The following is a 17,203-nucleotide window of genomic DNA, read 5'->3' as shown; positions in this document are numbered from 1 at the left end:
CTATGTTCTTTGGGCCTCTGAAGGGGACCGTCCACTTAGCTACAGCCTGGCAAGGAAGGGAGTCTTACAACACTCTGGATATTTTAGACTTTTATTCTCACTCGGCCTGAAACAAAGTATCCCCTCGCTACTTCTCCATCTTCATCCTTCTGTCCTGAAGGTGGCCTGTTCAGGCTGACAGCTTGGAGCGCCTGCAGGCTCCAGTTCGGCTGCAGCGCAGCTTTTCCTCTCACAGCTTAATTCTTATTATGACAATTCTTTCATTTCTACTTCAAAGATACCTCAGAGCTTGCCTCAATTAACAACACTCTATTCTAAGCTAAACAATCCTCTATTATCTAAGATATCTACGTTCCATAGCCCTTAAATGGTGATCCCTATATATCCTAGTTCTTTTAAACTTTCATCTCTTGGAGAAAGAAAAAACAGCTCAGCTTTAAATTGAACCTAGCACACACCTAACCAAACCTAACCTAACCTAACCTACCCTAACCTAACCTAACCTAACCTAACCTTACCTTACCTAACCTAACCTAACCTAACCTACCCTAACCAAACCTAACCTAACCTAACCTAACCTAACCTAACCTAACCTTACCTTACCTTACCTAACCTAACCAAACACCTAAACTGAGCAAATACGAAAAAAAATCACATTTCCTATCTATGGCACAGCTCCTCTTAATACTCAGGGGATGGCTGGAGCTCTGCCTAAAGATGACACATCCCCTTTTCCCTCCTCTGGGCTGGCGGAGCATAAGGGCCTCCTCAGGCGCAGGTGTCTCCTCTCCAGTCTTCCTGCACTTGCTTGGCTGAGATGATCAGAGCAGCCAGGCTGGAGGCAGGATCGCCTGAGGTCACAAAGGGATGCTGCCCAGAGGAAAAAAGAACAAAGAAAGGAACTCTTACTTTCCAGAATCCCATCCTCACGGGCTCAAGCAGGATTCCCTGGCTACCAGGAAGACACACAAAGAGCACCGAGGGCAGCATGTCCCCCTGCGCCTTGCTGTGCTGGGAGCTGCCTGCGCCACGTGGCCCACACTCTTCCTCATGCCTTCATGCAGGTGTCCTCAGCTGCCAGGGCTTTTTGCCCCTTTGCTTTTTCTTACCTGCAGGAGCTCCTGGGCAGACCAGCGCCTGTCCTCGTCAGCCTGCAGGCAGCAGCGGAGGAAGTCGCGCAGGAGAGCCGAGTGGTGCCTGGGGTTCTGCAGTTTTGGGGGCCCGTTCCTTTCTATCAGTTCAAAAACCTACAGCACACGGATGCAAGAGGACACTGCACCTGCTCCTTTGCTAGCCACAGCAGCTCTCTCCACACAGAGCCCTCTTGCTAAGCTGCACCTTACCCTGAGACGGGCTTCCCGCTCGTAAGGAGCTTCCCCTTCCACCATTTCCAGCCCCATGATGCCCAGGGACCAGATGTCCACTTTGGGGCCGTAGGCTTCTCCTCTCACCACCTCCGGCGCCATCCAGCTGGGAGTGCCGACGCTGGAGCTGCGCTTGCTGCGCTCAGGGCTGAGCTGAGCACAGAGGCCAAAGTCACCTGAGGCCAAAAACAAAGCCTGTCAAAGCCAGCTCCCACTGGCAAAGCGGCCAAAACCATTGCCCACTCCAAGCCTGACCAGGCCTTGCTGAATCTAGCTGAAAAAGCAGCTGAGCTCTCCTTCCACGTGCCTGGAGCCAGGCAAATAATGCATCGGCCACATCCACAACACCCTCACCATTCACGCACTGGCCAAGCGGCGCTTCTGCCCCAGTGGCAGTCACCGAAATGCAAGCGCACGGCAGGTGCTGGAAATGCTGCAGCCCAGCAGGGATACCCACCCAACTTGACAGATCCATCCATGCCCACAAGGACGTTGTTGCTTTTGATGTCTCTGTGGATGACTTGGCGGGAATGAAGGAAATGCAGTCCTTGCAGGCACTGAGAGAGAAAAAGGAGGGAGGGAAAGTTAACGTACAGGATCGGATTTCATCCCACCAGAAAGGAAAGAGCTCGACGGGACTGACGGCTTTCTCAGGGAATTGTGAGCGAGGGCGCAGCATCATGGTGCTGTCACGAAGAAGAGCTTGCTGCTTCAACACTCTTGGAAGTTTTTTCTCGATTTCCAAGCAAAGGCATCCAAGCTCCCAAAAGTTCCGCCGGCCTTGGGTAGGAAGCGCGTCACCTTTTGCTGGGAGGCGGCACGGCAAATATTTTTGGGGAAGCCTAGTGGCAGCAGAGGAGGAAGCAGCACCTAAGAGCTGTTCCAGAATCCGTCGCCATGAGGGCTGCAATGCTATCCTTTGCAGCTGAGGACGGCTCTTTGCCCTTAGCTTGAAATTCTGCCACCTGCATGGCAAGGAATATAGGACAGACAGACAGGCTCCAGGCAAACATTCCCAGGCAAAGCTGAGAAGAGGAAGCAAGTGAAACCAAGCGAGTGAGCCAGCACCAGCGCCAGAGGACACACAGGATGGAAGAGTGCAAGAACAGAGCCTGAGGAGTGCGGGCACAGCGGCAGGCAGTTCACTTCCCATGCTCGCTCTTCTCCTATGTGTGTGGTGAGAAGAGCAGCAGCAGCAGCAGCAGCAAAAGAAAGGTGAGAGCAAGAAATCCCAGCTGTCCTTAACCTCCAGCTGGCAAGCAGCATCCTGGGCAGGCTTGGGGAAGCACAAGCGGGATCCCTCACCTCCCGACAGACAGCGCCTATCTGTCCTTCCTCCGGGTACACCGCGCTGAGCACATCAAACAAGGTGCCGCCGTCCATGAACTCCATGGCCAGCCAGAGCTCCGCATCCACCAGGTAGCTGAAAGAAGAAAACCACGGCATGGAGAGACAGCAATGGGCACAGCCTCAGTCAGCCAGGGGCCCGAGCCAGGTTTTTGCAACTGCTCTCCAAGCTACGTGTGCCACAAGAGATTCATGATCACCAGCTCCAACTCCTCCCACGCTCTGGAGACCAGCAGAGAAATCACCACCAGCTCCCTTCTCTGCCAGGGACCAAAGGGCATCGTCTCTTCGGGCTTGCACTAGCTAAAGCTACATTGACACGAGAATAGGCCAACCTGTCTAAGTAGGTAACGATATTGGGACTCCTGTTGTCCCTCATGGCCAGGATTTCATTGGCAGCCAGCTCCTCGGACATCTCCTCCTCAAGCGACATGATCTTGATTGCCACCTGAAATGACATTGGCCACCGTTTACCTTGAGAAGACGCCCCCTGCTCGAGATCACAAGCAGCACGGAGCGAGTGCTGCTGCAATGAGGCAGCGGGCTGGGCCAAAGTGCCTTGTCACTCGACAGCAGAGCTTAGCAGAAGCACCAAAGGCCATCCCAAATGCATTCTGCCTCCTGAGCCTAGAGTGTACTTCAGAGGAACAGCCTCTGCTGCAGACATGGAGCTGCCACCCAAACCTCCAGGCAGGGCTCACAGCAGCGGGGAAAGCGCTCCGGAGCTGCAAAATGGCATGGGGCTGTTGGCACTTTACCTGTTGTCCGCTGCTGGTGTCAAGGGCTTTATAAACAGCTCCAAAGCCCCTGGAAAGACAAAAGCAGCAGAAAGAGCCCTTTATCCCTTGGCACTGAAATCAAGCCTAGGCAGCAGATCTCCCCAGGCTGCCTGCACGCCTTCCTTAGAAAACGCCTGGCTGCGGCGTCTCTTCGGCCAGCAGCACGTCGGCCCGTGAGCCCTCTGCCCTGCGGGGCAGCCTGTCCAAGGGAACACTAAGGTGCAGCATGAAGACCAAGGGCTGCTGGAAATCTCCAAGGCACATGCCCAGCCAGGTCATTTCCAAACCTAAGGGGAACTCTCCTCCTTGTGTGGGCATGCATGTATGTGTGTGTCAAAAGAGTGAGAACAATTAGAGTCAGAAGACTGTCCTTGAGAATCTGACATTTCTTGAGTGGCAAGGTGCTCTTTCAGGCCAGAAAGCGGCAGGGGCAGAGGGCTTCCCAGCTCCTGCTCCTCCTTGCTGCAAGCAAGACAATGCCAGCATCAACTTGTCTTTGATGAGGCCTTCGCATTGCTCTGACCCAGCAGTCCAGGCAGGAGACAGGAGGTAAAGCCAGAGCCTGACCGTGATTGGAGCTTGCCTGACTTCACGCTTGATATTGCACCAGCCAAAGACCTGGCCCACACTTTTGGAAAAGGAGCCGACACCACGCTTACCCTCGTCCCAGTTCTTCAAATGCCGTGTATTTGCTCATTGGCTGGCCCGGACTCACAATGCTCCCTGAAAGACAAAAGCAGCGCAGGGCGCTCGCTCGCACACAGAGACGCCGCTCCCCACACCCTCCCAAAGGCAGCCCCGCTGCCAGCAGCTCTGGGCCCTTTGCGGTCCCCTGGCTTCCAGCTGCTGAGACCAGCAAGTGGGAGGGCCATCTTCTCCACCTTTCATCAGGTGGCCTTTCCCAGAAGGCCTTTATTTCTTTCAAGCGCAGCATCCCATGCCATAAGCCAAAATGATGAGACCTTAAGAAGAGGGCCCTAAGAGGTCACCAAGGGCCTTTGCAGCCTCTGCAGTCACACCCACCATCACTGGCAGGTCCACTGCCAGGGCCACAAAGTGTCTGAGCCAGAGGAGGTGCAAGAACGGGAGCCCGAAAACAGCTGGGGCAGAGAGCTCCCTGGGGCCTAGGCACTTGCTAGGTGCCAGCCTTCTGCTCAAGCAGAAACAATCTCTGCTTTTGTCTTTGGCACACAAGGCAGCCCAGGCCGAGCCAAGCCAGGCCCAGCCGCCCTCACAGGCAGCAGGAAGTCCCTGAGCGCTGCCGCGCTGCCTCAAAGCACAACAACAGCTTCTGCCGAGAGGCCTAAGCGCCTCTGAGACTGAGGGGCAACTTCTGGCACAGCCTACCCCCAGACACGCACACAACACACTGCTCTGGCAGACAAGAAATGCACCCGACTCACTCAGTGTCTTCCGGCCCTGCTCCTGCCTCTTCTCGGGCTGCTGGGCTGCGCTGCTGCAGGAAGTGCCAGCAGCGGGGGGCGAGCTGGCTGCTGCAGCCCACGCTGGTCCAGCGGCACCAGGTTGAATTGCAGAGCCTGTGTTGAGCTGGGACAAGGAAGGATTGCCCATCAGAAGGGTGCCTGGCACACATGCCCCGCCCAGCGCACGGCCAAAGCAAGGCCTTGGGAAGGTGCTGTCAGCCACCCCCAGGCCTCTCCAGCTGGGGCGTTTCCCATGTCCCCTTCTCAAAGGCAACTTTGGCAAAAGCCCAAAGGCTACTTGGATCCAGCCCCTCAGGGCCACCTCCATGCTCCATGTTTTCAGCTTTTCTGCAAGACATTGGCAACAAGGGATCGATGGGGCTGCCAAGATCCAGAAAGACATCAGAGCAGGGCCCCAGGGCCTTCTTGCTTTCCTCCTCCTGTCTTTCCCTGGGCAATGAAATCAGCCCGCAACTGGCATGCAGTGGTCTGCTCAGAAGCCCGCAGCATTGCCCTTCTCTGATCTGTTTCACAGATTGCCCCTCTCCATGGCAGCCTTTAGGGAGCGGCCCTTCGGAGACGCCTTCCTGCCCTGCCCAGACCCACCCGCCCTTCACAATGTAGGGCTGCCAAGGATTCTCCTCTCCAAAGGCTGCTCTGACCGGCTGGAAGTGAAGCACAGCCTGAAGCTAATTAGTCCATGGAGAGGGCAGGTCCCCTCCAGGGGCCAGTGTCTGCCAGCTCCCCTGCAAGGCCGGCAACTGCGTCTTTGGGCCGCTCCGTCCGCTGACCACAGGCAGCCTGCACTGACAATGGGCACACGGGGCTGACTCCTACACTGAGAATCATTGAATGCTGCCTCCTGTCTGATGCCAAGAGACATTCTCAGGCCCTCTCAGCATCCCAGCTTAAATGCCAAACTTCAGAACCCATTGGCCAGGGCTCGCTGGCTTGCCTGAAGCAGCACTAGGTCACGGCAGGCACACAGCCGCCCAGCATCTTCAGCCACGAGCAACAAGGGCTGCTCCAAAACTGGAAGCCTGGCCCTGCACCAAAGGCAGGGCCATGCTCAGCTGCCACTCACCGGCTCTGCAAGTTCAGGCTGTGCAGGGAAAGCAGCTGGAGGCTTGATGCTCCTTTGCTCCTCTTCAGCCTCTTCCTCAATGCCAGAGGCAGCCAGAGGAGCTGCTGACCCTGCTGTTGAGGCCTGCAGACAGTCAGAAGTGAGAGAGATGGGCAAAAGGCGATCCCTCAGGAGCTGCTTTCTGTTGAGCTGGGAAAGGACCCAGAAGAAGGGGAAATGGAAGACTTTGATACAAGTGGGACTCTGAGTCATGAAAAGCCCAGGAAGTTGGCTGAATGAGGTGCTACTCCCATCTTGCTGTGCATTTGAGCTTCCCTGCTGCCTAGAAGCAGCAAGATGCCTTGGAGCTGTCCCATTTGCCTTTCATCTCTTGAAAGGCTCTTCCCTGCAAAATCAGCAAACAGCCAGTGCTCCCTTTGCTACTGCTGATGCCACGGGGCACTTGGCCTTTCTTTCAGCCTCCCACGCTGGCACTCCACACTGGACTGCAAGAGGCCAAGCTGGCAGAATTGCCGCCCCATTGTCACACGCCAGCAACGTCACAGCTTCCTTTGCCACTCACCAAAGGCCAGGCTTGCCTCCATCCGCGTGTCAGGTGACCTGCAGCCAGCAAGGGAAAAGGAACCAGAGGCCCTAAGAAAAGTGCCTGTGCTGGCCACTCCCGCAGCACAAGGCAGTCCCAACACAGAGCATTTCCCTTTCCCAATAGGCCTCCAGGAGCAACAGCTCTTTCCCACAGCAGGCAGGAGAACAACAAGGACGCTAGAGTAGGCTCTGTCTACATTTGGGCCTCTTTTGCCAAGAGAGAAATAGAAAGACGCTGCTGGAAATGCCCCTTGCTCTTCCACACTCTCAGCTTCCCTTGTGCCCAACAGCTCAAGCAGCATTTTCCTCTTCTCTTTCTACTCTTTCTTTTTCTTTTTAGATCTAGATTCTTTTAAATGGCATGCCCTAATTCCCATGCCTTGGCTGAAGATGGTAGCTCAGCAAAGCTTCCACAAAGGGCCCCTTCCCTGTGGCAGCTCCCTGCTGAAGCAGCCCAGGAACAGCTGCTGGGCTCAGCAGCAAACCCTCCCTGCACTGGACTTTGTGCTGCATCGCCAAGGGAATCGCAGTCTTGGCACACCATCAAAGGGTCAAGTCACGCAGCCAAGGCCTCTAAGGGGCAGAATTGGGAGCGAAAGGTGCTTTCCTTTGCTCCTGGAGAGAGCCACCGAGTTGCTAGCAGTACTTCTGAGCATCTCCCCTCAGAGTCTGCAATTAGCAGCTTGTCTTGCTTGAAGCAGCAAGAGGAGGAAATGACAGACTCCAGTGCCGCGCACTCTCTCGGGGAGGGAAGGCAACCGCTGCAGGTTGCGGGGCAAATACTCTGCACCCGCCCCCCAGTACACAGATGCCCCCTTTTTAGCTGATGCTGCTGGCAGGACATTGACCAAAGCGGTGGCATCTTCATGGCCATTGTGTTCCCAAATAAACTCGGTCACTGCTGCGGCATAAAGAGCAGAGTGAATCAAAAGCCGGGTGATGCCAGCCCCAGGAGAAACCTTTACTTACGAGTCAGCTGGGTCAGGTAGTAGCCAGAATAGACAACAGAAAAGACCGTGCAAACCGCGGCACAGACCTGCCCGATCATTTTGGCAGCGCTGTGCGGGTTTGCACACTGAATGCCAGCCAAGGCAAAGCCCAGACTCCTCTCGGGGTGCAGGCCGTCTGCTGAGAACTCCTTGAGCACAAGGATCCTCCTGCAGGGAGCGAGCAGAAGAGCCGCTCTGGACAAGCAGGCCTTGCGTGCACCGGGGCAACGCTGTGCTGACAGCACTGTGACGTGGCACCGCTCCCCTGACCTCACAATAGCAGCTGTTCTATGGCTTCCTTGTGCCCAGCAAGGCAACCTTCTGTACAGCTGATGCGAAAGAAAAGCCTGGGAAGTTCTCCTCACTCATAAAGCAGCAGAAAATGTCCTCCCAGTCCATAAGGCAGTGCTCAAGGCGTCCCAGGGGAACTCAGAAAATGGGCCAACCCAAGCGGCATCCAAGGAATCCAAGCAAACGCGCCTTTTGGTCCCAAAAGCTTTGACTGAAAGCAAAACTCTGCTTCTTCTAGGTGGCATGGAAGCTGGTTCTGAAAAGTCTCACTTCTTCAATGACATTTAGGGGGAAAAAGAAGCAGAGATAATAAATTTCCAGGAGTATTTTAGGCTGCAGTCACTTCTCGAGCACACGGGTGCGTGCTGACCTTTGCTCTGACTCGCTTTGGAGGCTGTCCTCCGTTTGTGTCAGGGAGACGCTTGCTTAGGTCTTGACGCAAATCTCGTCTGCTCCTGTTTGCTATTTCTCTGGCAACTGAAAGTCTCAGAACATCCCAAAGAGACGTGCGCTGATTCTTGGGCTGCCACACTTTTGTTGTGTCAGAGCTCTGGCAGTGGCCTGCAGCCCGCTGCTCTGCAATGGCCTGCAGATATTGAGCCCAAAGGAGGCCCCTTTGGAACAGTCCAAAGCAGCAGTGGGATAGATGTTTGCCCAAGCTCCATGCTCCCTGTAAGATTCCCTGCAGAAATTTGGATAGCCACATCCCAGTACAAATGCGATGCAGTCATTCCCTTCTCTGTCAAAATCTTGAGGCAGACCCTGGAGGCATCTTGAAAGTGGAACAAAATCCTGGGTGAGAGGGGGAATAAAGTGCACGCAACTCCTCTGCAAATCAACTCTGTTCACCTGTGGAATCATGAGCCTTGGCTTAGCTTTCTTTTGTGGTGACTCAGCACAGATATGTTGTCTGATGTTCGACAGGACCGTGTCTTTGAGAAGCTTTAGAATGGGCTCCTCAGACTTTGGGTTTATAGGATTGGATTGCAGTTCTGCCATGTGGAAGATCTGAAGAGCACATGTGAGTAGGAAATAGGTTTGCCTTAGCATCCCAGGACATGTCAGCTATTTTTTATTTTGAAGAGATTTTTCACAAGTAGTGGTGACTTGAAGACATCCCAGGATTTGATTGCCCATTTGAGTCACATTATTGCAGGTTGACTTTTTAACCCAACACTTTCAAAACCAGGGATTACCCAAATGGATTTTCTCAAACTTCTACAAATTTCCCTTTGCTTTGTGAGCAAAGTTTCCTTACAGCTTTTTGATCAACTCACAGATCTTCTCATTTCCCCTACTTTGGCCTTAAGCACTAAAGCACCTCTTTTGGAAATGCAGCTAAAATGCAACCCTTTCTGCTACTTTGTGTAACTTTTCTTGCATGAGATGGAAATAGTCAGTTGTGCTCTGCTTTATAGCATATTTCATAATTGTAGGACTGAAAACAGACCACAGGAACTTCTCCCAGCATTAGAAAGTATGTAGAATAACATTATAAAGATGCCCTGGCAATATTCATTTTATGCTTTATATATATCTTTATTAAATTTATACTTCAGAGTAAATGTTACCTTGCAGGATTTCAGATCAATTCTAGGAATTGATTTCCAGCAGTCTAATTTTCCTGTAAGACTGGACAGGGAAACGAATCATTTAGTTTCTAAATTTTCAAATGCTAAATTTCACTAAATTTTCAAATACACTCATGTTTCAGTATGTCCAGCTCTCTCAGTTGCTGAGGGTTGGACATTGATACATTTACTCAGATCCCTGGTGCTGAAAGCAGCCTGACTCATTTCATCTCCTCATGCCCTGGCTGAGCTCCCCTCTTTCCCCTCCCACCCATTGGCTTTTGTCTCCCACCAGCCCCCCTGTGAAGAGCCTGGCTCTGTGTTCTCCATCCCCTCCTCGCTGGCACTGCCAGGCTGGGATGAGGAGCCCCTCAGCCTTCCCTGCTCCAGGCTGGACAAGCCCAGCTCCCTCAGCCTCTGCTCACAGCCCAAGGGCTCCAGCCCCACCTTGGAGGCCCTTCCCAGGCCCTGCTCCAGCTGCCAGACATCTTTCCTGCCCTGGGGAACCCAACCCAGGCCACAGTGACCTGGATAATCCCCGTCCTTGATGTCCTGGTGACACAGCCCTGGCCCCTTGTCCCCTGGGGTGGATCCTGTGGAACATCCTTTGGTGGAGGCTGTGGCTCCAGGTGGGCCGGGGGGATCCCAGGGGACAGGGACCCTGCTGGGCATGGACAGCATTGGACTTGTTGGGAGAAACAGTGAGGGGGAGCTGGGGCAGAGTGAGCAACCCAGTGACCTGACACAGCCCTGCTGGGATGTCACACAGCCCCTCTGGGATGTCACAGCCTCCTCTGTGATGTCACAGCCCATTCTGTGATGTCACACAGCCCCTCTGGGATGTCACAGACCATTCTTTGATGTCACAGAGCTGCTCTCTGATGTCACAGACCATTCTCTGATGTCACAGAGCTGCTCTCTGATGTCACACCAGAGTCTGTGATGTCATAGTCTGCCCTGTGATGTCAGACCTCTGCCCTGTGATGTCACAGCTGGCTCTGTGATGTCACAGATGCAGTCTATGATGCCACAGCTGCTCGATGACCTCACATGATCCACTCTGTGATGTCACAGCCCACTCTGTGACCTCATGTTACCAGATGATAAATTGTCTCCACCAGCTGAGCTGACACCTGGAGATTGTTCTCCACAACCCCAGGCCTGTGGAGACCACTCAATGCCCATTGTGTGAGAAGGAGAACTGGAAGTTCAGCAGCCTCAGTGTCCTGCCAGCTCAGCCAGGCCCACGGGAACATTGGGCTCCACGAGCACCAGGGACCAGCAGAGAGATGCCCAGGACAGAAGAACACATGGGTTAAGAGGAGGGGAAATATGTTAATGATTTTGGGGAAATGATTATCACATGTGTGAAAAAGAATAGAAAATCACCAAATTTGCAGATGACACCAAGCTGGGTGTGAGTGTGGATCTGCTGGAGGGTAGGAGGGCTCTGCACAGGGCCCTGGACAGGCTGGATCCAGGACCCAATTCCAACAAGGTGAGGTTGAACAAGTCCAAGTGCCGGGTCCTGCACTTTGGCCACAACAACCCCTGCAGCTCTACAGGCTGGGGACAGAGGGGCTGGAGAGCAGCCAGGCAGAAAGGGACCTGCAGGGACAGATGGACAGCAGGCTGGACATGAGCCAGCCGTGTGCCCAGGTGGCCAAGAAGGCCAATGGCTCCTGGCCTGGCTCAGGAATGGTGTGGCCAGCAGGAGCAGGGCAGGGATTGTTCCCCTGTGCTCAGCACTGCTTGGGCAGCACCTCGAGTGCTGTTTGCAGTTCTGGAGCCCCCAGTTTAGGAAGGACATGGAGGGGCTGGAGCGTGTCCAGAGAAGGGCAACAAGGCTGGGGAGGGGTCTGGAACACAAGAGCTTTGAGGAGCAGCTGAGGGAGCTGGGCTTGTTTATCCTGGAGAAGAGGAGGCCCAGGGGAGACAAGGCCGTGTCAGGGTACAGGTTGGACTTGATGATCTCCATGGCCTGTTCCAGCCTTGCTGATTCTGGGATTCTCTGAAAGAACCCTTGGAGCAGCTGCAGGATGAGCCCTGGGCCTCCTCTTGAGGAGCTCCAGCAGCCCAGGTCCCTCAGCTTCTCCTGGCAGCCCCAGAGCCCATCCTGTCAGTCGTGCAGAGCCTCTGCAGCTCCTCCTCACTGCCCAGAACAGGGAGCCCCAGAGGCAGACACAGCAGCCCAGATGTGCCCCCCTGGCCTGGGGTGCCTCTGGCAAGGGAGCAGCAGCAGGCACTGCAGGAGCCTGCAGACAATTCCTGCAGCACTTGTAGGATGATCCTGCTGCCCAAGGGACGTTCCCATGGGGCCAAGTCAGGAACTGCAATGGGCAGTGGGGCCAGAGAGGAAAGGGCAAACAGGGATGGGCTGTTTGCAGGGGAGGGAACGGGGGTGGGCAATGGGAGGAAATTTGCACAAGGAAAGACTAAAGAAAGTAAAGGTGAAGCAAAGGAAATGCTCAGGGCAGTTTGGGGGTGGCTGCCAGGCAGCCCTGGCTCTGAGCAACAGCGTCTGCAGTGGCACAGGAAACTCCCAGCTGATGGGAACAAACTTTCTGGCTGAGTGCAGATGCCAGGACAAAGCTGAGTGGTTTCCCTGGTGTCCCCCAGCCCTTGCTGGCCCCAGGGCTGATGGCATTTGTGCTCCCTCAGGTTCATGTCCCCACAGCAACAGCATGGGGGTGCTCCCCCTGCTGTGGGCAATGCAAACAGGGGCTGCTGAGCCAGTGCTGCCGTGTCTGTGCCTGCAAGGATGGGGCACCTGTGTGAGCTGGGGGAGAGGCCAGGGCTGCAGAGGGGGGATGTTGTTGGCAGCTGCATGAGGACGCTCTGGGACGCTGCCCTGGGCTGTGCAGCGCACTGGGGATGGATCAGCCCCTGCTCTGCTGCTCCTTCCCGTCTGCCCCAGGGCCCTTGCAGAGCCCCAGGTGTTGCTGCCCTCAGCTGCCATGGCAACCCTCAGGACAAAGCAGTGCCAGGGCTGTTCCAGGTACAATTGCAGTGACACTCGTTGGTGCCACCAGGTGCCACGGCAACCAATGCCCGGAGCCGTTGTGATGGCTGGTGGCCATGGAAAGCTGCCCTGGGCCCCTTGCTCAGGGCTGCTGTCAGTGCCCAGAGCCAGAGGGGATCCCTTGCTGGGGGCTGTGCCATGGCCACCTGCCCTGTGCCGCGCTGGCCGCTCAGGCACCAGGAACCAGCAGCCAAGGGCACTGCCAGGGCCAAAGGCCAGGTCAGCCAGACAGAAAGGGGCAGGGCTGGGCACTGTTTCCATGGCAACCGGCACTGGGGGGGACACCTGGGTCACCTGGCCTGGCAGTTGCCATGGAAACCCCTGGCAGGCACTGAGGGCACAGCCCCTGGCACTGAGACACTGCTGGGCCGGGTGCTGAGCACAGGGCTGAGCACGCAGAGATGGTTTTGTTCTTGCTGAGCTGCAGCACAGCCAAGGCCTGTCCTGCCCCTCGTCCAGCCACGCTGGGGAGGGGCTGGGGCTGCGGGGGAGCTTGGCAGGGACACAGCCAGGACAGGTGACCCCAACTGACCCCGGGCATAGCCCAGACCACAGGACATCATGCTCAGGGTATGAAGGGGGGGAACAAGGAGGAAGGGGGGAATTTTGGAGCGAGGGCTTTTGCCTTCCCAGGTAACGCTTAGGCAAGAGGGGGCCCTGTTTCACCAGTGGGCAGGGTCACTACCAAAGACACAGACACCAGCTTAAGGAATTGTGTCATTTATATCATGCACAGCTGCAAAGAATTACAAAAGGATAAGCTCAGCAAAGCACATCATCATTAGCAAAGAATTACAAAAGAAGCTCAGCAATCCATCCAGTCATGACTACCAAAGATTGCCTGCAGTGATTAAAGAAAGATCCATCAGCAGTTCCCCTCAGATTTTACCATCACCCAGACCCACACATCAGCTGGGGAAGCCAAGGACTGCAGAGCCACTCCCAGACACTGGGAATTCCTGCAGGTGCCTCCACCTCTGCAGGCAAGGAGGCTCCAAGCCCACTGGGAGAGGACACAGCTTTTCCACTGTTAAACAAACAAGCTGACATCACTGCTCCTGTGGCAACATCTGGTTTCATTCTCCTCATTGGTTCCTCCCAAAGCCTGGCCAGGGCTCAAGGAGGAACCAAGGGAGTTGACTTTGATCCTTCAGCCCCAAACAAGGCCAGATGGGGCCGGGTCTGGTTTCTCAATACAGAAAGATAAATCCATGTTTTATCAAGGAACACATGCACTGATCATGTTGTTAATAATGCTTCCTTAAGGAGTGAATACAAATACAACATTTGGTTGGAAGGTTCATCTAGAGGTGAACTTTGCCTCAGGGCCTGTTCAGGCCTTGGGACTTTGATCGGTCCTGGGACCTACAATGAGCTACAACCTTCCTAACCATTCTTTCAATAACACAGTTTAGATTGAGATATTAGGCATAAAGGCATATCCTCTTGTGCTTCAATTAAGTGCTGTTTAATTGCATTACTCTGAGCTATTCACCTTCCTTTTAAAACATGCCTAAATAGTTGCTGGTATTCTCTCTTATTTATCAAATGCCTCTCTGTTCTAGAGACTGCCTCTTTTAAGACAAGTCCCAATACTCCACTTCCCAGCACAAATCATCACAACAACTCTAACATGGAATGTCAGAGTGCACACCAAGTGCACAGGCTGCAATGATGACAGGCACTGCCACCAATGCATGTCACAGCAGCCTCCACTTTGGCAGCCATGAAGCCAATCCCAGCAAGAAGAATTTTCTTCTTTCTGCCACTCTTCTACTGCTCTTTGTGTCAAGGTGATTGCTGACTGTTGGCCTTCAAACCCATCGCTGAGAGCAGTGCAACATTCCTGTCCCATGAGAGCCCAGGCTCCTCCTTGGCCAGCAGGCAGATCATCCAAGGCCATGGGGTTCTGTGGAGTCCCCAGTTGTGTTTGTTGGAGCTCACAGGATGTGCTATTGGACATTTTAACAGCATCATTTGCTACTTCTTCTAATCATCCATTCAGCTTATTCCTGTCAACTCCACACGATGGGGCAGCACACATGGGCCACAGGGTGAACCAGAATCTTTTGCTTGCTGAAAGCCAAGGCATTCCTTGGGGGGAAAATGTTCTCTGGGCCCCAACTCTTCCTTGTGGTTGATCCTGAAGGACCCAAAATGGTGGCCCTGCAGCCAAGAGTGGTGTGACACTGACACCGAGCAGCTCCAGCAGCCCAAGTTCTACTGACATTGGCAGTGATGCAAAAGCACAGAAATCCTCTCACACTGTGGCCTCTGGAACTAGAACAGGCTTTGGTTTCTCCTGAAGGCAAATCTTAAGGAATCCTGTCCAAGTGATCATGGTATTCCTGTGTTCTCTTTAACTGTCCCTTCCCTGACAGTGACGAGTCAGAGCCCATGGACAGAGTTCTGGCCACCCCACAGGGTGGGCCCTCCAAGGGAGCCCCATTCCTGCCAACTCCAGCTGAGAACACACCCAGCAGTTGGTGACATGCAGCACTTTGCCTACCCTGATCTTTACATTTTCATAGCTCATCATTACATTTTGATGACTAACCCCTTGGTGAAACACTAGAGGTGTTTGTGGCAGACAAAGATTCTGGCTGACTATCAAGGTACACCTTACAGACATCAGTAGTACTTTAGTGACACCGTTCTTCATTCTTTTTTCTCAATCTCATTCACATTAGGAACAAGAATTCTGTTGTCCATGGAGCTGGCACCTTTTTAATTCCAGAATAATGCCCCCAGGCCCTTTGCTGTTCAGCTTTACCATGTTGTCTGTGGCTAACAAGGCTTGGGGGGCCCTTTCCCCTCTGGCTGGAAGGGGCCGGGTCCCAGCCCCTGAGGGGCACCCGGGCTCCTGGATGCAATTCCTGTGCAAGTCCCTCAGTGTCACAGCAGCCTTCACATGGAGCCCTGTGGATCAGAGCATTTCCCAAAGGGGCCCTTGGGGCAAACAGGCAGATCTGGTCTGGCAGCATGTGTAAAACAATATCCTGTCAGATCTACTTGTTCTCACACACAATCCTTGGCTGCAGGGACACATTCCCCTTGTTCCAGCCCAGGTTTCAGGACTCAGAGTTGTCTTTCCCAGGAGCTGCTCCTTCAGCTGCCTCGGGAGGGCCTTTTGGCCTCTGGACCCACACTCTGGCTCCATTATTAGGGCTGCTGGATCCACACCCTTTATCTCCACAAACAGTGGTGACTGGAGCTGGATCTCCTTTTTTCACAGTTGTTCTTAAAATTGCAATATTGATAATTGTGCTACCCTGTCACGGGGTTGAATAATCCAATCTTGTTCACTATTGTTTAACAGAATTACTGTAATTTCTCCTGGATATTCTGCATCAATTCCTCCTGCCATGACAGGAACACTTTGCAAGGCCAAGCTCCAAGGGAGCAGTTACCAAAGCAAAGTGTTCTGGAGGAATCTGAATTCCTGTTGCAGAATTGATAGCTCTCATTTGCTTTGAATTTATCCTAATTAATTCCAATGCATGAAGGCCCAGCCCTGCAGCCTCTGGGCTGGCCCTGCCAGGGGCCATCACAGCCAGAACAATTTCCCAGGCAGCCCAAGTCTCACTGCCCATGGTTGGATTTGCAAACTGGGGGCAGCCGTGCACAGCCAGGGGGTTCCCATTTCCCCCGTGGGCCATTGTTGAGGGCATGGGGCACATCTGGGAGATGGGTTCTCCATGGGAAAAGGTTCCCATCTCCTCATTTTTCCAAATGCTCTTTTAACAACCCCTTCACCTGTGCAACCAATCCTGCAGCTTGTGCATAGTCTGGTACATGAAAAACCCTGCAGGCTTAATCACTGTATTTTTCACAGGAACAGACAAAGCATTCTGCATCACAGTATCAGCACACCCTGTAAAAATCACCAATTTCCTCCCTTCCTCCTTTTTTCATTGTATACAATCTCACAAAGTTGACCATTGACATTAGGGTCCTGGCCAATCCTGTTCTGTAGGGTATTTAGTGTTACATCCCTGAGCAGCCAAAGCTACCAAATTAATAATGTCAGCACTATTTCACATTATTCCTATTTTTTATGTAGATATTGATATAGACATATCGAAATATAGATACATATTAAAAAGATATAACTACATATATAAATATATATATTAATGTCTTATACTATAAATAAGTATATAATGATACAATATATCAATATTTCACTTGCACAAATGCATCTGAGCTCAAGAAATAAACCTTCTTCTGTTGCTCCATGTGGGAGCATTCCAACAATAATTGTTCCTTCTGAAGGTGCTGTTTCCTATGTACTCTCAACAAATTCATCTTTGTCTGCCCAAACCCACAAGGTCTTTTCCTTTTCCATATGCAACTTTTGGATGCATTTGAAGACATCCAGGGCTGCAGCTTCTTTTACCCGACTGCCCCACTGCTCACATGGAGCTCCGACCTCAGCCCACTCCAGAGCCAGGGAACTCCAGGGAAGGGCTTCCCATCTGGGAATTTCTGATGGCACTGATTCCTCACATTGACATTGAACAAGTAACATTTTGCTGGGATCTGGCCAGACTGTGCCAGTTTTGTTTCACCAGTGGGCAAAGTCAGCACCAAAGACAGATTCCAACTGAAGGAATCAGTGTCATTTCCTGCAGTTCACAGCAGCAAAGAATCACAAAAGGAGCAGCTCAGCAATGCACCCAATCATCCCCACCAAAGATTGCCTGCAGTGATTAAGAAAGATCCAGCAGCATTTACCCTCAGCCTT

At 53.3% G+C, this 17,203-nt stretch overlaps 1 protein-coding gene across 1 annotated transcript; it reads right to left on the bottom strand.

The window, feature by feature from the left end:
* Positions 1-768: 768 nt before the first annotated feature.
* LOC136570830 (serine/threonine-protein kinase PAK 3-like) lies at positions 769-7,631 on the bottom strand. The gene is made up of 13 exons (XM_066571235.1): positions 7,553-7,631; positions 6,561-6,598; positions 5,995-6,121; positions 5,924-5,935; positions 4,894-5,028; positions 4,150-4,213; positions 3,470-3,518; positions 3,047-3,159; positions 2,670-2,787; positions 1,822-1,921; positions 1,344-1,540; positions 1,110-1,247; positions 769-870 (listed from the first exon to the last, which is right to left on the bottom strand). The coding sequence occupies exons 1-13, from the start codon at positions 7,629-7,631 to the stop codon at positions 769-771; spliced, it is 1,272 nt and encodes a 423-aa protein (XP_066427332.1).
* Positions 7,632-17,203: the final 9,572 nt, after the last annotated feature.

Source organism: Molothrus aeneus, unplaced genomic scaffold (genome assembly GCF_037042795.1).
Source record: "Molothrus aeneus isolate 106 unplaced genomic scaffold, BPBGC_Maene_1.0 scaffold_40, whole genome shotgun sequence".
NCBI classification, from domain to species: domain Eukaryota; kingdom Metazoa; phylum Chordata; class Aves; order Passeriformes; family Icteridae; genus Molothrus; species Molothrus aeneus.
The sequence above is the reverse complement of the archived record's forward strand: the minus strand, read 5'-3'. Positions and strand labels throughout refer to the sequence as shown.